Source organism: Balaenoptera musculus, chromosome 11, assembly GCF_009873245.2.
Source record: "Balaenoptera musculus isolate JJ_BM4_2016_0621 chromosome 11, mBalMus1.pri.v3, whole genome shotgun sequence".
In the NCBI taxonomy this organism is placed as follows: domain Eukaryota; kingdom Metazoa; phylum Chordata; class Mammalia; order Artiodactyla; family Balaenopteridae; genus Balaenoptera; species Balaenoptera musculus.
This window is the reverse complement of record NC_045795.1, coordinates 42,897,433-42,915,110: the sequence shown is the minus strand read 5'-3', so window position 1 is coordinate 42,915,110 and position 17,678 is coordinate 42,897,433. Positions and strand designations below refer to the sequence as shown.

Here is a 17,678-nt window from a genome sequence, read left to right as displayed (position 1 = left end):
GATACACTGCCATACCTTATTCTCTAACTGCATATTGGTTTGGGAAGCACTCTTTATTGATTTCTGTTATCATGTTAATGTAAATATGTCTCATAAATAAGCATACTGTGTTTAGTTAGACATAAGTATTAGTAATATCAATGAACATTATTCTCTAGTAAGAGTGTTTTAGATTTCATTACAATGTCCTAAAACTAGCAGTAACTTTACTTGTCTTTCTGATTGAAATTAGGAATAAGTGCTCTAAATTTTTTATGATAATTTGTGAGTGCATGTTTGCATGTAACATGTGTGTGAGAGAGAGAGACACAGAGAGACAGAGACAGAGAGACAGAGCTCACACTCTAGCCTCAGACACAAAGGCTAAATTCGTGATATATAATCAAGAACTGTGTTGAAATCTGCATAAATGTTAACTATTTTAAAAAGAAGTTATAAAAGAGTGAGGATTACATTTTTGAGTAAAGTCACCTTCCTTATACTACCAGCCACTGTGTCCTATTAATTTTTCTCTGGTAGTTCCATTCCCAGTGTCATTTCTCTGCAGTGGAACTTGTCACAGGCTGCATCCTCACCATTACCTGAGAGTTGCCTCTCTTTTCTCTTGACTGCCCTCTGCGCCTCTCCCAAGTTAATCTTTCTAAAATACTGCATCTATCCCAGTCTTCCCTTGCTAATTCAGCACCCACTCTTCATGGCTTTCTATTGTCTTCACAATAAATCCTGAATTCTTAGAATAATGTGAACCTAACTCAAGACACACCACAGTGTGTGGCCCCCTGTCTTAATTTATAATCTATTTCTTGATTGTTTACCAATAATCTTTTCTAGCCGGATAGTGTATTCCTACTGCTACACCCACCTCTTCCTCTTTTCCAACCCTATTGATTTTTCAGTGTTTCAGCCTTTATGGCTTTGTAATGAATTATCTGAGAATTTTTTAAAATTAATTATTTATTTATTTATTTATTTTTGGCTGTGTTGGGTCTTCGTTTCTGTGCGAGAGCTTTCTCCAGTTGCGGCAAGCGGGGGCCACTCTTCATCGCGGTGCGCAGGCCTCTCACTGTCGCGGCCTCTCTTGTTGCGGAGCACAGGCTCCAGAGGCGCAGGCTCAGTAGTTGTTGCTCACGGGCCCAGCTGCTCCGCGGCATGTGGGATCTTCCCAAACCAGGGCTCGAACCTGTGTCCCCTGCACTGGCAGGCAGATTCTCAACCACTGCGTCACCAGGGAAGCCCTATCTGATAATTTAGTGGTGTCAGTAAACATTTGCCATGCTCATCAAATCTTAGGGTCAGAATTTGAATAGGGTACAGGAGCAAAGTTGTCTCTGGTACACAAAGTCTGGGGCCTCAGGCTGAACCATCTGGAGCTCCTTCAATCACAAGTTTAAGGGTTAGGGTTAGGGTTACGGTTAACGTTAAGGTTAAGATTAGGATTAGTGTTGACTGTTGGCTGGGGGCTCACATCCTCTTCACATGGGGCTCTCCATGTGGGCCTCTTCCTGTGGCTGTTCTGCAGGAGCTAGTTTTTCTCAGAGCAGATCAGCTGACTTTCCCATGGTGGCTTCCCCCAAGGAGAAAGCCATATAGAAGCTCTATCCTTTTTCACAACCTAGCCTCATAATTCACGTGGCATTATTTTTGCTATGCTCTATTGGTTGGAGCAATCACAAGCCTGCCTAGGTTCAAGTGGATGATAAATAGCATCCATTTCTTGATGGAGATCGGTGAGGTTTTGGAAGAACACATGGGATTGGAAATACTGCTGTGGCCATTTAAAAAAATTGTCATTATGTCATATTAGGGACTGTAGTTCTTATCCCATATACTCTTTTAAACTTTCCTAGATTAGTATAGGCCCTGCCAACCTTTCCCCATTCTGAACTCTTATAAACTGTGCTCTTGTTCACAACCAGTATATTTTTTTGAATTGTTAACTTTCCTAGTGCATCTCTTTGATCTCCCCAACTGTATTGCAAATTACTCAGTGCAAGGACGTTACTTTCCAGTGTTTATATTTCCCACAGGGCCTAGCATAGGGCTTTGGACACAGTTAATGTTCAATAAACCTCTGGGTTAAAGTGAAATAGGCTTAGAATAAAATAAGCTTTGGCTTTTATGCATCGTAGATGTCTGTGGTGGATGGTCTTTGTGAAGGATGCAGCTATGGGGTGGGCAATGGTGACTGTGATCTCTAAGAAATAAGTGAACAAGAATCACATTTTAGACAGAATTAAATGTGTTTGGATTGAATGAAACATGAAAGCTTAAATGTCAACAAGGCATGATGGCAGTCAGTGGGAGGTGCTTTTTTGCGTCTTAAGTATTTAATTTTAAATTTAAAATGTATTTAAAAATTCATCTAATTATTCCAAATAATAATCATTGAAAGTATTAAATTGAATTCTACTGGCATTTAACTCAGAGTCAATAAGACCAATGGACCAGTAAGAGTAAATATTGTAACATTTCACATTTAAAAAAAAATGTGTAGCTATGTTAATAAAAGCATTTATACTCTAATTTACTTTTATTTCCTTTTAAATTAAAAACAATACATGCTTATTTTAACAAGTCAAGGTATATAGAGAAAAAAAAGTCTTCCCTCAACTGTTCCCATACTGAAGATACAAAGTTTGGTTTGGTGCATGTTTTTACAGCTTTCTCCACTTTCATTCTGTATACTTTTCATTGTTTATATATTATTCCTTATATTTATTGTTCATGCCATAATTTATTATTCTTTAATATGCAAAGCTCATGGTTATGTCAATGGTAATTTCTCTATGTGATGATTATGGGATTTGATCATCAGTTATTTCTCTAGGAGGCTAAATTATAGACTTTATAGCAAACTGGTAAATTTGATATTTTAATTCAAAGTTGGCTTTTTTTAAATAGATTCATAGAAAATATACAAAATAAAGTCTTTGTAGGATGAGTTTCCTGCTGTGTGCTCCATTGTATTTATTTGTTCACGTTATAAGAACAAATAGTAACTCAAGGATAGAACTACGTAAAGCATTATGACTGTTACTAACTAAAACCAATAATATACTAGGGTCTCAGCCTTGTTAAATTCTTCTAATGGACACATGTAATTTACGCTTTACTAAATATTGTAAAATTTCATATGTTAAAAATTATTTGGACGTAAAATTTTCATGTGGAAGGTAAATGTACAGCCTATGGCCTTTCAAACTCTTCCCACTATCAGGGGTATTGGAGTCTTGACCATAAAATTAAAGGAAGAGAATAAAGATCAGTCAAGGGAAAACACCAGAGTTCAGAATTCCTGACTGTCTGTAATCAGTCACTTAACCAGATCCTGTTATGTGAGGACATTACACCCAGATCTAGTTATTATGTATTTATGACATTGAGAACTACTTATCTGGCATGGTTTTGCTATTTCAAACATGAATTGATAGAATATAATTGCCTGTATTATTATAACCTCCTGAAAAACTAAAAACATGCTTGATAGAATATTCCAAGTCCCATATCTCTATATAACTATTATGTATTTAAGATGGCAGATCACACTGAAGTGATGAAGGGCATTCGTCAATATCCAGGAATTCGATATCCTGTCCTTACTCCTAATCTTCAGGGTTTCCACCGTGCTGTAAGTGTGCTACTAATTTTTCTAAAACTGATATGCTTCTTGTTGTAAAGATCTTTTCAAAGTTAAATTGGTGTGATATGTGACTCCCTTGTTATCCTGCATAAATACTATCACTAATACCCGTAATGCAGGTACATGGAGATCAGTGACTTTGTGGCATTGTTGGGACTAAAATGCTCCACATAATGGCTCTTCCAGTCTAACCATTCAAGAATTAAAACACAGAAATACAATTACCCATTTTGATGAAATTCTTTTGAAAGTATATTTTGTGCTCCCCACTTAAACAAGGAGTACAAAATATAACAAAGATTTCCCAATACGATATTATAATTATTAATATTATTGTAGCGGATAGTTATTTTTGTCACTTTTTCTGAGGTTGCTGTTGTTCCCGCCCTCTACATGGAGCTAATCACTGTCTTTGGAATTGCCTCTACCAACTTTCCTTATTTGTCTTCCGGTTTGTTTCTTCCAATCCTATGTGCCTTGGGAATTTATATGCCAAGAAGCTTTCATAATTACACATACTAGAAGAATCAGTGTAGTTTTAAGTAAAAGCTTGAGGTGTTATGCTTACATGGCTTTATTGTAAAAGTTGAGCAACAGCTATTTTTGGTGTTAATGGATATTTTTCACTTTTGTATTTGTGACTGGGTTGCATGAAGTTGAAATTGTGGGTGCTAGTTGGTGTATCACCTGTTAGTGTATCTTGTGAAACCACTTTTCTTTTATTTGAATTAATACAAATTTTATCACATTGTAAAGAAAGACAGAGGCCTTTTAAGAAATTATAAATATTGCTGTCATCCGGTCCTAAAGAAGTAGGGAATGTAACCACCTTGAGAAAGGTATGAGAGTATACCCTCAGGGTAGCTTAGAAAGTAATAGGAGAAACCTTGGCTTGGGACTCAGGCAAGCCTGTGTTTGAAACATGGCCCCAGAACTTTTACTAGCCTTGGGACCTCCTATTAGTGTTTTAGCCTCTTTGAGCCACAGTTTTCTCATCTGTAAAATTGCCATAATAATACTTCATTTACAAGATTGTTTGTGGATTAGAAATAGGGCATGCAAAATACAACACCAGCACATAGTAGGTGTTCAATAAATAGTACTTTAATTTAGTTAAATTAAAAAAAAATTTTAAAAAGTGAAGTGTAGTTGATTTACAATGTTGTGTTAATTTCTGCTGTACAGCCAAGTGATTCAGTCATATATATATATATATATATATATATATATTCTTTTTTAATATTCTTTTCCATTATGGTTTATCATAAGATACTGAATATAGCTCCCTGTGCTATACAGTAAGAACTTGTTTATCCACAGAATTTTAATTTTAAAGGTTAAAATTTATTTTGGATGGAAGAGTGGAAACCAGTATTTTTTTTTTAAATGTTGGAGGAGAGATGACAGAATTTTTTTTCTTAATGTATTAATAGGGTATCAGAGAGAAAGGGGAATCTAGGTACAGTGCTAGAGATATATTAATAGAAAGTCTTAAAAATCCAGCTGGAAAACTAGGAGGCTTGATGTTGAAAACAAGCACTGGGAAGCCTGGAGGGAGGAGAGAAGATGGCCAAAGGGGCAAAAGGGAGAATTGATTAGGTCGACATTTTGGATTTGAAGACTGGCAAGAGGATTAAGATCTTAAGACATGCAATAGTTCGGTTGTCACAGTCAAGGTATGAAACAGTGGAAGTGAGGTTAAGAGACAGGGAGAAAATTTGTAGCAAAATCTAAATGATGACTTGGAAAAATATTTTTCTGTTGGATGGTAAGAAGAGAAGAAAAACAAAGCATTTACTAGTCTCAATTTTAATAATTGGGTAAAAATAAAGTTTTCCATAGATATCAAGAGGTTTCATTGGGGTGCTAGTATTTTCCATAATTAAGGTTAAAATATTGCTGAGGATAACTTTTAGGAAAGGCAAGATTAAATTGGAACATCATCATTGTATATTCTGTGATTTATAAGTGTTGTAGTTTGTGGAATTATTGTGCTATCATAAAATATTTTTACATTTCAAAAGGGTGTATGCAGCAAGTTGAGAGAAATCTAATTTTAAATTTTAAGGAGAATGTTAAAGAATTCAAGTGTTCCTTTATAGAGTAGTTAACATTGCTTCTGCTGCTCTTATTTATGCTTTTGGAATTACTAGCTTTGGCCTTTGATTTTTATTTTTCAGGTTGCTGCAGGAGCCACTGAGATCTCTGTTTTTGGTGCTGCCTCTGAACCCTTTAGCAAGAAGAATATTAACTGTGCTATTGAAGAAAGTATGGAGAAGTTTGAGGAGGTCGTTAAGTCTGCAAGACACATGAATATTCCAACACGAGGGTACTTATGAAATTCCACAAATTCTATTTAGTTCATTAACATCAATTGTATAAGCTCTTTATGAACTATCTAGACATTGTTTATGACATATAACAATATACATAGGGTATCTTATTTATACCCTGATCTTATGTGATCAGGGCCATGATTATATACTTATTACTATAACTACCTCATTAATATCAGCTGATAATTATGAGGGCGTATCTAGCCCTTATGTTGTCATGCATTTGAGGTCAGAGGGACCAACATCGGAACTGACATTGTTACTCATTTTATTAATTTCAAATTATCCAAATGCACCCATTTTTGGATCACAGCCTAGTGTAAATGGATAGATTGTTACAAACTCATAGTAGCATTTGGAAAGGAATCATCTAATGTGGTTTCCAAATTTAAAAATTTTTTTAAGAACCATGGTTTTTCTTCAAAGAATATATTGTACAGAAATTCAATAGATTATGTAAAATGTAAAATTGAGAACTGCACTGGGGAGCTGGGCCCATCATTCCACCCATTCAGCCTCCCCTAAACAGCTGACTTCCAGGTTTTCTCTGTGTGGCCCCCAAAGCAAAATTATTTGGGGAAGGAGAAGAGAGAGGAAACTGGTTTGGTTCTTGCCTGCTTCCAGGCCAGCAGGGGAGCATCTAGTGCAAACAGGCTCTATACTCAGTCCCATGTCTGTGAAATGTATAATAAATTCATTGTTACTTAAGAAAGAAGTTTCTCAGACATTAGCTAATTTTCTATTTTTATAATTATGGAGATATGATAAAGATGCCATATCATCTTCATAAATTAAAATGCATAGTGTTTGTAACAGAAGGCTGAGTGCTGTCACTGGGCTTAGATGCTGGTTGTATTTCCTATGGTTAAAGTGAGCAAAGTTCATAGTGGCAAGAAAGATTCAGTCATTAATGAGAAAGACAAGTGGATCCACTTTGGAATGACTGGATTAGAAAAGGATTGGAATTCAACCAAGGTCATTTGGAGAGCAAGTAGAATTAGATTACACCATAGTTAGCTATCTTGTTGGTTTGCTTCCTTTTTTTTAAACTTCTTTTTCCTTTCTCCTTAGTAAATTTCCAACATGACTTTTTAAAGATATAAAGATATTTTTGTAACTGATATGCATACATAACATGCAGAGGGCGTGCAAGAAAGTCTAAAAACCAAGATAACGTATTTCCATAGACAGAAAATAAAGGATGTCTCTTCTTAAGGCAAAAGTTACATAACCACTATCAAAAAGCAGAGATGTCCTATAAGTTTCTAAATTCAAACATACATAAGTTGCTTTGTCTCTCTTCCCTTTAAAAGAAAGGAAAAAATAAGCTGTTCTTCTATTTCAATTTATGTTTAAATGTGGAGTAAAGTAATTCACATTGGAAAGCTGAAAAAACACAAAACTCTAAGAAGTCAGGTACATGTAAGCTTATGCTTCAAATGGGAAGTGTTTTTTTTTTAAATGTTGAAAGATGGATGTGAACAAATTATATAATAACAAATTTTATCATTTTAGTTTTTATAAAATAGAATAGATAACTTAATAAGACTAATAGAAACCCTAACTCCCCTTTAATACTGATTGCTGAACATTTAATATTGTCCTATCAATAAAGAAACTTCTAACCATATTACAACCTAAGAAGTTTTTCAGGCTTTGATAAGAAGAGTACAGAAGTGCAGATGGACGAGAACTCACCCACAGCCAAATGAAATCAGTGAAAGTACATCAGAGACTTATTGTAGCTATACTGTAGACAGATGTATGTTTTCCAATGCAGACTTCCTTCTTTTGGAGCACAAGCCCTCGATTTTCTGAAACACTAGTCATTTTTAGAACTATGCCTTCGGATGGATGGATATGAGTTCACTATTTGTGCAGTTGAAAATTATCTTCTCTCCCAAACTTTTACAGAGTTTAAATTAGATTTTATTTTCACTGGCAATCTAGATGGTAGATGCTCATTATTAAAAGTTATAGGCCATTGGTACTCATTTAAGGGAAAGAGCCATGCTCAACTAGTTGAACCTGAAGTAGATGCTTCAGCCAGTGTTACTATGGCAACAGCTGCATCAACATGGATCATCACCCAGAAAATGCATATCGCCAGCTGCTGTCAGATTTAAAGGCCATGAGGCAGGACACATTTTATAAAGGCTCACTAAAGACATTTAAGCTTCTGTAAAAACAGTAAACTTTCATATGTTCTAAATAGCAGCTTTTATTAAAATTATGAAGGCTATTGTTTGTTTCCTCCCTTCCCGGAAACACACACATACATATGCCTATGTACACGTTTCTATACATGCTCCAAACTTTATGTAACATATGGGACACATTGGGGAAAGACATGGTGCCAGATGGTTGACATAAAATGCAGAGTCAGCTAACTACTGCTGCACATACATTGTATGTGAGTGAGCAATGAAATGTCTACATTTTGGACTTCATTCTTTAATGTGTATTTCACATATGTTTAAAAAATGTAGGTTATTTTTCTCTTATCTGTTTAATTTTTAAAACATTAAAAAGACAGAGAAAAATAGAAGCCTGCTATAAATTTAATCACTTTCTTTCTTTTTATCAATGGCATTTATTGAAAGAATTATCTCTTGGTTTGTCAAAATCTGTTTAAAATTGAAATCCCTCAGATATGAGGTAGTGTTCTCATCTATCATATAAGGCATTCAGGTTTTTTTTTTTCTTTTTTTTTTTGATTTTTTTGTTGTTGTTTAATTTTTTAATTTAATTTTATTTATTTTTGTATACAGCAGGTCCTTATTAGTCATCAATTTTATACACATCAGTGTATACATGTCAATCCCAATTCCCCAATTCAGGCATTCAGGTTTTATTCCTTTTTGTTTGAAGTGAGTATCAGCTTCTCTTTAATGACGTCACAAGAATCACATGCTCACTCTTCTTCTGAAAATATTAATTTAAAAAGGAAACTATCTCTAAGGTGCCTTATTCATTTCATTATTAGATGCTTATAAACATGTTATAAATTCACAAAGTCAGCAGGTGTGCATATCAAAGCAATGTGCTTTTACATGATTACATCTTAAGCCTCTTCTATAAAGTGGCCTAGAATGATCTGATCCATGATTAACTTCCTGAAAGTCTGAGCCTACTGAAAGTTGAAAGAAGTTGACTGATAACATTTTTAGGAGCCAAACAAAATTATTCACCCACTGTTAAAAAAAATACAAATTGCAAAAATATTTCACTGTGAACTGTCAATGCTAAATTTATTCTCAAATTCCCAGAAAAAGTAGACATACAAAATAATGAGAAGGAAGACTAAATAGCAAATTAGCGATTAAACTAATATAGACAGCCATAGATAACTTTTAGGTATGGAAAAACAAAGACAGTTTTAGGACGCGATAATGTTTTGCAATGTGATTATTATTGCAATGTTATTAATATTGATAGATATTTTGGAGAAGACAAGGAATCAGGTTTTCATAGAACCATAATGAGTCTAAGGTGCATATTTTATATAGCTCTTCACCTACTGTCACCTTCATCACCTACTTTCTTCTTATACAAAACCAATGAAAACCCAATCGGTTTTTAAATGTTTCTGAATAAAATTGTATCATTTATATCAGTGACCAATTTATTTGAGGAAAGACCCTCAATGTTAGGAAATTCTTCCTGTGCTTAATTATTTTTGGCTGGTTGCCTAACTCTGTATAATTTCTAGCCTTTAAAATGGCAACCATTTCTAACAGCTGTGAAGTCAGGGCTCACTGTTCTTTCTCAAAATGGTCAGCTTTCACTGGATTTCCCTTCGAGAGAGAATTTGTAACTCAACACGTTTCTTCAAGAATTTGCAGCCTACTTGTTTGTTAGCCAAACCATCTAGGTCGTGTGAACATGTATTTTCTATCCTTCCCCTGCCTCATGCAAAATGTCATTATGGATCCTGATCCTGAAATAGCAGCCATATTGAGTAAGATAATGAGCCTCCTTGTTTAGGGGCTTAGTGTTTTAAATACACAGTGACTGGCAGGCAGTGTTTCTCATTGACAAAGCAAATGTATTCCATTGGATAATCTATCCCAGTGAAATTCACTTGCATATATGGCGCCGTCTTCCTATAAGTGGACAGCTTATTGGTCAAAGTTTCTTTCCAATTTCTACTGTTAAACTGAGGCCTTTGCATTGGCATGGAAGAGCAATTCAAATCATCATCTACCAAAATATGGCACATGAAACTCTAACAGTGAGACATCTGTTAAAACTATTTTCTTTTGTACATATGGTTTGTTTGAGTTCTACTTATTTTAGCCTCACATATTATTCTGTCATGGCTGTCTGCCAGATAACACATACACAGCTACAGTTAATATGTGTAAGTTGTGTTTGTGAAGTCACATCTAAATAACCTTCATGTACAGCTTTTGAGCAAAGAATGTGTTTTGTCATTTCTTGTGAAATTTGCATTTTAGAGCAAAAGGAGAATTTTAGCAGAATTGCTTTTTGAGACCAAGGGAAGGTCATTATTTCTTATAACATCCACAGAGATAAGTGCATGATAGGCTCTCAACTTTATTTATAATTGGCTTGTTAATAATGGAATGCTATTTTATATTGTTTATAGGTTGATATATTCTTCATGGGTACATCAAACTTGTTCCTGTATTTAAATGTCTTAATTACCTTTAATTGACATTACATGTCATCTCATCTCATCACTCTTGGCATTGTTTTTCTCTTCTGAGGATAGCATTGGTTGACTCTTTACACTCCAAGTGTTTGTGATATTTTTTCAAGGCTTTTACTCAGTCTTTTGGTTCCCTTTTGCCAGGATGATTTGAGGAACATGGGCTAATTGTGGGAAGGTAAACCTGAGTAAGGCCTAACTGTAGGTTATTTTTCATGATTCAACTGTAGGTTATTTTTCATGATTCAGCAACTTTACACATAGTTAAAGTTGTTAAAAACTTGAATGTTTCTGTTTTATCTTTTATCATGATTTTGCATAATATTGATAAATAGCCTCAGCAAGCACAAATAAAAATAAAACAACTCACATTTCTATCCAGAGTTTATTGTAATTTTAGTGCAATTGGCTTCAATATGGTTGGTGATTCCTGTATTACCCTGTCATCCTACGTAATGTTTAAAACATGGTTCCAAGTCCCAAATATGTGCTGTCATCTCTGACTACAGAATTTAAGAACCTGAATCTGGCTATACATTGATTGTAAAGATTAGGAATTTCATAGGAAATTATTCAGAAGGTTAAAATGACATCTTTACTAACATATTTTTGCATTAATTCGTTCAAGAAATATTGTTTTATATAGTGTCCTCTCTTGTGATGCTATTTGTAATAATGAAAATGAAAAAGAAGCCTAACTTCGAAGAGTTCCCAGCAGACTGGGGAAGTAATGTGTATAGAGATAATTATTATATGGTCAAAAAAGCCAAGTACTTTAAGAGACATGCAGATAAATCCTATGAAAGTTCAAATTAAGACTGTATTAAATTTCTCTGGAGTTATTTGTAGAAGCCTTTGTGGAGGTGTGAATAAAATGAAATCATTAAAATGGGTAAAAATATGGAAACATAATCAGAAATGATGGCCTCCTCAGGCAGGGTAGGAAATCTACAAAGAGCAAAGGCATAGTGAAGAGAAATCTCCAGAAATGTTTGGATAAGAGGGAGAACTTTATAATTACACTAATAAGAGCTTTTGGGGCCGTGAAATGCAAGAGAGGTAGAAAGTCAGATGAGGCTTCACAAATTGCTGAATTTGAATATCAAGTTTATTCAGTAGACAATGGCAAGCCATTAAGGATTTTCAGAGTGTAAAAATATGCTCTAGGAATATTATTTTGGCAACAGATACTGGAGTGCAAATGAGGGAGTGGTGTGAGACTAGAGGCAAGGAGGGCACTTAGGTGATGCCTGTGACCATCCTGGGGAGGGGTTTGGGTACTGTTCTGTCCATGTGGGCTGGTGCTGGCAGAATTAATATGCTGTAGAGCCTGGAGGGAAGAACCAGCCAATGCTGTTTAATGAACGTGTTCTCAAAGCTGACCTTCAAGTGATTTAGTGGCTGAAAATGACTATCATTTTTTTTTTTTTTTAATGGCAAATGTGGGGAAAACAGGAATGAGCACCATTTTGGATCTATTGAGCTTCATATGCCATGTGAATGTGTCAAGCAATCGATTTGTAATGTTCATAAGAATATTGGGAATTTGTTCCTGGAATTATCTGTGTAATAGTGAGAGAGAGAGACTATAGGGGACTGAGCTGATACAGAGACTCCCTTTTCTGTTCCCATTACAGACACATAAATATAACAACTTGTAAAACATATAGCCAAGCTCAGAAAAGAAAAGAAAGTACTCAGATTTCATCAAAGAAAGTGTGGTAAGGATGCAGGCTGATGCCACTAACACATGGGGGTATCTATTCCAGATATAATCCCTGGTGGCTTGGAAATGGGATTTTAAAATCTATATGGGAAAAGATAGATGTTCTGCTAAGACTGGATTTGGAACTGAGTGTTCTTGGAGCCTGGAAGCACTTCCTTGCCAGTGCAAAGTCACTGAAATATGTGCCAGTGTTATGGGTTGTGGATTTATGACATATGAGTATTGTGGAAACCCAAATTGAGAAATGAAGGTAGGCATTTGCCTGGGAACTGGTAAAGTCTGCAAGGCAAGAGAAAAAGGAAATTAGATATCCTTTATAGGAACATTAAAATAACTCAGGACTGTCACTTCAGGAACTTCTACAGAAACTGAAATCACCGTGAAAAGGCACTAATGGTAAAAATTACAGGCCACATGAGGAAACAAACTATCCTAAGAAAAATAAGCAGAAGAAAAAGAAAAAGCAGGAGAATTTTCACTGAAAATAAGGACATAGAATAATTTGAAAAGGAGATTGTAAATTAATGCTTAACCTATTTATAAAGGCAAAGGAAGAACATAATAAAAGAACAGGTCTTTATGGAAAAAAGGATGAAGATTTAAGGAAAAGAAATGGAAATGAAAAATACATGTGTTAAATAAAAACAATAATTGCACTGAACAGCAGGTTACAGTTGAAGAGAGGATTAGTGGTCTGGAAGTAGAATTTGAGGAAACTGCAATAATGAAACACAGAAAGGTAATAGAAATTTTGAAAGTGAAATTAAGAGAGAATGCCTAATAGAATTCCCAGAAGGAGAAAACAGGGAAAATAGATATTTTGATGAACTAGTACTTTGATGATTTTCTAGACGAGAACAAAAGCATTAATGTTAATATTGAAGAAGTATAACAAGTCCTGACATACTCATTATAAAATGTAGAATATTAGGTATAAACAGGTAATCCTAAAGCAGTAGAGAAAAAATTACTATAAAAATAAAGGAATTATCATTAGACAGAAAAATTCTCAACAGCAAAAACTGAGATGAGAAATAGTGAAATAATATGTTCAAAATGGCAAAAAAAAAAAACCCTGTCAACCTAGAGTTCCATTCCTAGCCAAACTATTATACATTGATAAAAGTGAAATAAAACCATTTGTTGACAAAGTAGTCTGCAAAAGTCTACCCTTGCTGAAAAAATTACTAAAGGCTGTAGTTCAACAAAATGGACATTGAACCAGAAAGAAGGAATGAAAAGAAAAAAGAAATGGAGAGGTTGCAGGTCAGGGCTTCAGCAGAGTAGAAACTATTTGGAATAGGTCTATAAGAAATCAACCACCAGCCAATTAAAGATGGATAAATGTCGTGAATGCTGTGGGTCCAATGAAAGATAGATGCTGTGGGGTAGCAGTGAGGAAATCCCTGAGATTAGATACTCTCATGGCTGTGTAACATCACTTTTACATAAGGGTGTCAATCCAACAGTCCAGGTGAGGAAGTATTGCTAATAGTTGAGTGGTTTTCAATTTTGGCACCTTAATGGAACTTTGAAAATTATTTTAAAATAATTAGTGGTTAGAGTCTATTCCCTAAGTTTCTGATTTAATTGGTTTGGAGTGTGTCCTACCCACCAGTGTCTGCTTTGTTTTGTAAGCTCCCTAGGTGATTTTGTACAGCTGAGATTGAGAAGCATTGTAATAGATTGTCAGAGAAGAGCAGAGGTCTGGAAACTGACTTCTGCCACCAGTCAAAGCAGACATGGTAGCCTATTTTCATCATGAGGGAGGCCATTTCACACTCACAAAAATCCCTCACTTTTTACAAGTGGTTGGCAAGCTTTTTGTGTAAAGAGCCAAATAGTAATATTTTAGGTTTTGTGGGTCAGATGGTCTTTGATGCAACTACTATTCTGCTGCTATAATGCAAAATATCCATGGAATATAGGTAAACAGATGGGCATGGCTTTGTTCCAATAAAATTTTTATTTGCAAAAGAGCAATGAGCAGGATTTGGCCTCTGGGACTTAGCTTGCTAACCTCTGCTTTCGAGTGTTCAAGTACAGTTAATGAACACAGTTAAGAACCATTGCATTCACTTTGCAGAAAGTAGCCCCATGTGTGAATAGGTTAAAGAAGGGTGGAGAAGAACATATGAAGATAACATGCAATGGAGAATGAAGACCAGGCCAACCATAGACCAGGGAAGGACTCAGAGGGAAAACTCTAGTGAGTGAAAATGTGCATGGAGAGAGTTAGGGTCATGGCATAAAGGGGCAACTATAGCCAGGTTGTTACTTTTCAGTTAAGAGAATGCTAGAGAGGTTTGTTTGTTTTATATTGTCTTACATTTGTCGGGGTTTTTTTGCTTGTTTTTGTTTTTGCATTTAGAGGGATTGCATGTAAATGAATAGCTTGGACTTTCTTTTTAATCACATCTAGATATTTGGGGTTCAGAATAAATGTACTTCTGTTTTCAACACATTATCATCATTGTACCTGAATTGAAAATCCTTTTTCATCCCTTGTCACCTCCTCCAGTGCTATGTTCATATAAGAACATTTTCTTTTCTGCGTATCTTGAGTAAATTTATACAAATTATTTGAATATTAAGCTTAAATTATAGTGACTGAAAGAGCAGAGAGATGGGTTTCCTGTCCAGCATAGGCTTTCAAATTTTACTTGATTTTATCCTCTTTTTCTCCTTCTTTGTCCTCATAACTGCTTGCCTGGCTTATGGAACTGCTTAGTTATTTTAATTACAAAACCCAATTTTTATTCACATTTTTAATACTTTTGAAATTTGGTTATATCTTTAGGATCAATGAATATGTATTGAATTATTGAATCTATATTTCATGTTTTTACCCCAAAACCTGTTGTGAAATTAGTGTATCTTCCAATTGACAGGATCTTTTTTTAAAATTGAGGTATAGTTGATTTATAATGTTGTGTTAATTTCTGCTGTACAGCCAAGAGATTCAGTTACACATACATATACATTCAATCAAGGAAACATGGGATCATCTTTGCTCATGTTTTTGCCTCCATCTTTCCTTTGGCATCTACTTCCAGAATTTATGAAGAGTTGCATTTCTGGAAAACAAACCTGATCTTGTCATACGAATGTCTCAAAATAATTTTCAGGGATCTCAAAGTTTCAGCTCCATGGCACAGTATTCAAGGGCTTGCTATCTAAAGCCTTTCATATTCTGGCCCAAAGAACTGGGTTTCCAACCTTCTTCCCCACCACCCCTCTCTCCCTCATATGAATTGCTTCATTCCTGATGATCAGACACATGGTGCATTATTTTAATACAAGTGTTGTAAAATCTCTGAGAAAACTTTAATAAAATGGGATTGGTGTTGAGCTGAAAATAGGTAAAAGAGGCTTTTTCTAAAGTTTCATACTTTAAGATGAAAATGTATCATCATCCTTGCAAGAAAGGCTTGACTTTTTATATTAAATTGTTGAAGAACCTTATGGAATATCTTTATTTAGAGGCTTTTAAATATAGACTAGACACTCTTCTGTTGAGGATGATTTTTAGGTACACCCATGAGAGATAAACAAGGTGAACTTTGAGTTTGTGATCAGTTCTGGGAGTTTGAGGGTGATTAATGACTGTATCTACGTGAAGCCAAAATATCCAGATGGAAATGAAAAGAGAAATTCAGTTTGTCATCTACATGCTTTCTATATGATTCCAAAAACCTGGATATTTAACAGTTGAATGTATGTAGTTATTGAAATAAAACAATATATTTCACTGGTATTTTCTGCTTTGAATGTTCACATATTGCTATAGTTTAAGCAACCTCACGAGATAAACACTTGTCTTATTCCCATCTGCCGTCAAATAACATATATCAAATTGTAATTATTAGAAAAATTAAAATGTGAGTTAAATTGAAAATGTTCCCAATTGTTTTTGTTTGGTCTGAGAATAATTATGAAGGAAGGAATAGAGTAAAATAAATTTTCTTGATGACTCTTTGGCTATTTCTTCATTTTTATAAAATGGAAATTAGGAAATGGGTTATCCACCAGATGCATATTTATATGGCTCTGTATTTTAAATTTAGGTATGTATCCTGTGCCCTGGGCTGTCCATATGAAGGAAACATCACACCACAGAAAGTAACAGAAGTAAGATATACGCCTGGTTTTCTGCTTCATGGTAAAATGATGTGTATTATTTTAAAAAGTGGACTCTTTTTCCTAATGTTTATTGCATTTGCACAACTAGAGCCATGGACTGATCACTTAGCTAATAGTTTTATTTTAACACTAAAGTCTTAGATAGTGCCTATCACTGTCCAGAGTTAACATTTGATTCTTATCATATGGGTGTTCAAAGTTGGAGGGAATAAAAACACCTGATTTGTTTTTATGTGAATAGAACATATTGAGCAACCTTTCTACTTTCTATCAGAATTCTGAGGCAGTTTTTGCACATATACTCAAACTTTGCCTTGGTTGCTCAGGTAGTGTCCCTTTGTTGTCTCCTGCGTATTTTGGCATTTGTATCAGAGTACATACTGCTTCCGTGTTTTTGTTCCTTTGAGATTCTATAGCTCTTTCTGCTGAGATTCAAGTTGCTATTATTCCAGAGTAATTTTACAGCAATTGATTATAGTCATTAAGGACCTACTTATTGAAGTTCATTTTCTACTTCCTGTTCCTTTTTCTTAATTGATACCAATGAATACAAAATGCTTGTCTTTGAAATTATATTAGACTCAGAAACTCATTTGCATATGAAATAGCATATTCTTGTGCACTGCTGTTAAAGTTAATTTTTATAGTTTAGGAATGCGGTGCTGAAGCAGTGACGATGGGATTGTTAGAATATTGAACTTTAGACAGGATAAACTTTCAGTTTGGCTAAAACCATTCCTGTTTTGTGTATTCATTTGAACTGCAGATGTTTCCAGTGAGAGATATCCCATCATCTATTAATTAAGCAAGACAATTACCCACAGAGGCAGATATATCAATACTATAAAATAATGAAACAAATATTTAAAAAATTTTATTGAAGTGTAGTTGATTTACAATGTTGCATTTAATTTCTGCTATACAGCAAAGTTACTCAGTTATACATATATATTCTTTTTCATGTTCTTTTCCATTATGGTTTATCACAGGATATTGAATATAGTTCCCTGTGCTATACAGTAGGACCTTGTTGTTTATCCATCCTATGTATAATAGTTTGCATCTTTATGAAGCTGAAATTTTGCAGTCCTTTGCTGGCATGGGACCCTTCTAAGGCTCTGTTATTAATTTGTATTCACAACTATATATTCTTTTTTT

General features: G+C 34.7%; 1 protein-coding gene across 3 annotated transcripts in view; it reads left to right on the top strand.

Moving 5' to 3' along the window:
* Positions 1–17,678, top strand: part of HMGCLL1 (3-hydroxymethyl-3-methylglutaryl-CoA lyase like 1) — a 161,276-nt gene that overhangs the window by 63,046 nt on the left and 80,552 nt on the right. For 2 of the 3 annotated variants that reach the window (XM_036867703.1, XM_036867702.1), the window contains exons 4-6: positions 3,533–3,628; positions 5,821–5,969; positions 16,445–16,508. In XM_036867703.1, the coding sequence (XP_036723598.1) occupies positions 3,533–3,628; positions 5,821–5,969; positions 16,445–16,508 (309 nt within the window). Of the gene's footprint in view, positions 1–2,132; positions 2,182–3,532; positions 3,629–5,820; positions 5,970–16,444; positions 16,509–17,678 lie in introns of those variants that run through there. The other variant, XM_036867704.1, reaches the window with a different exon arrangement.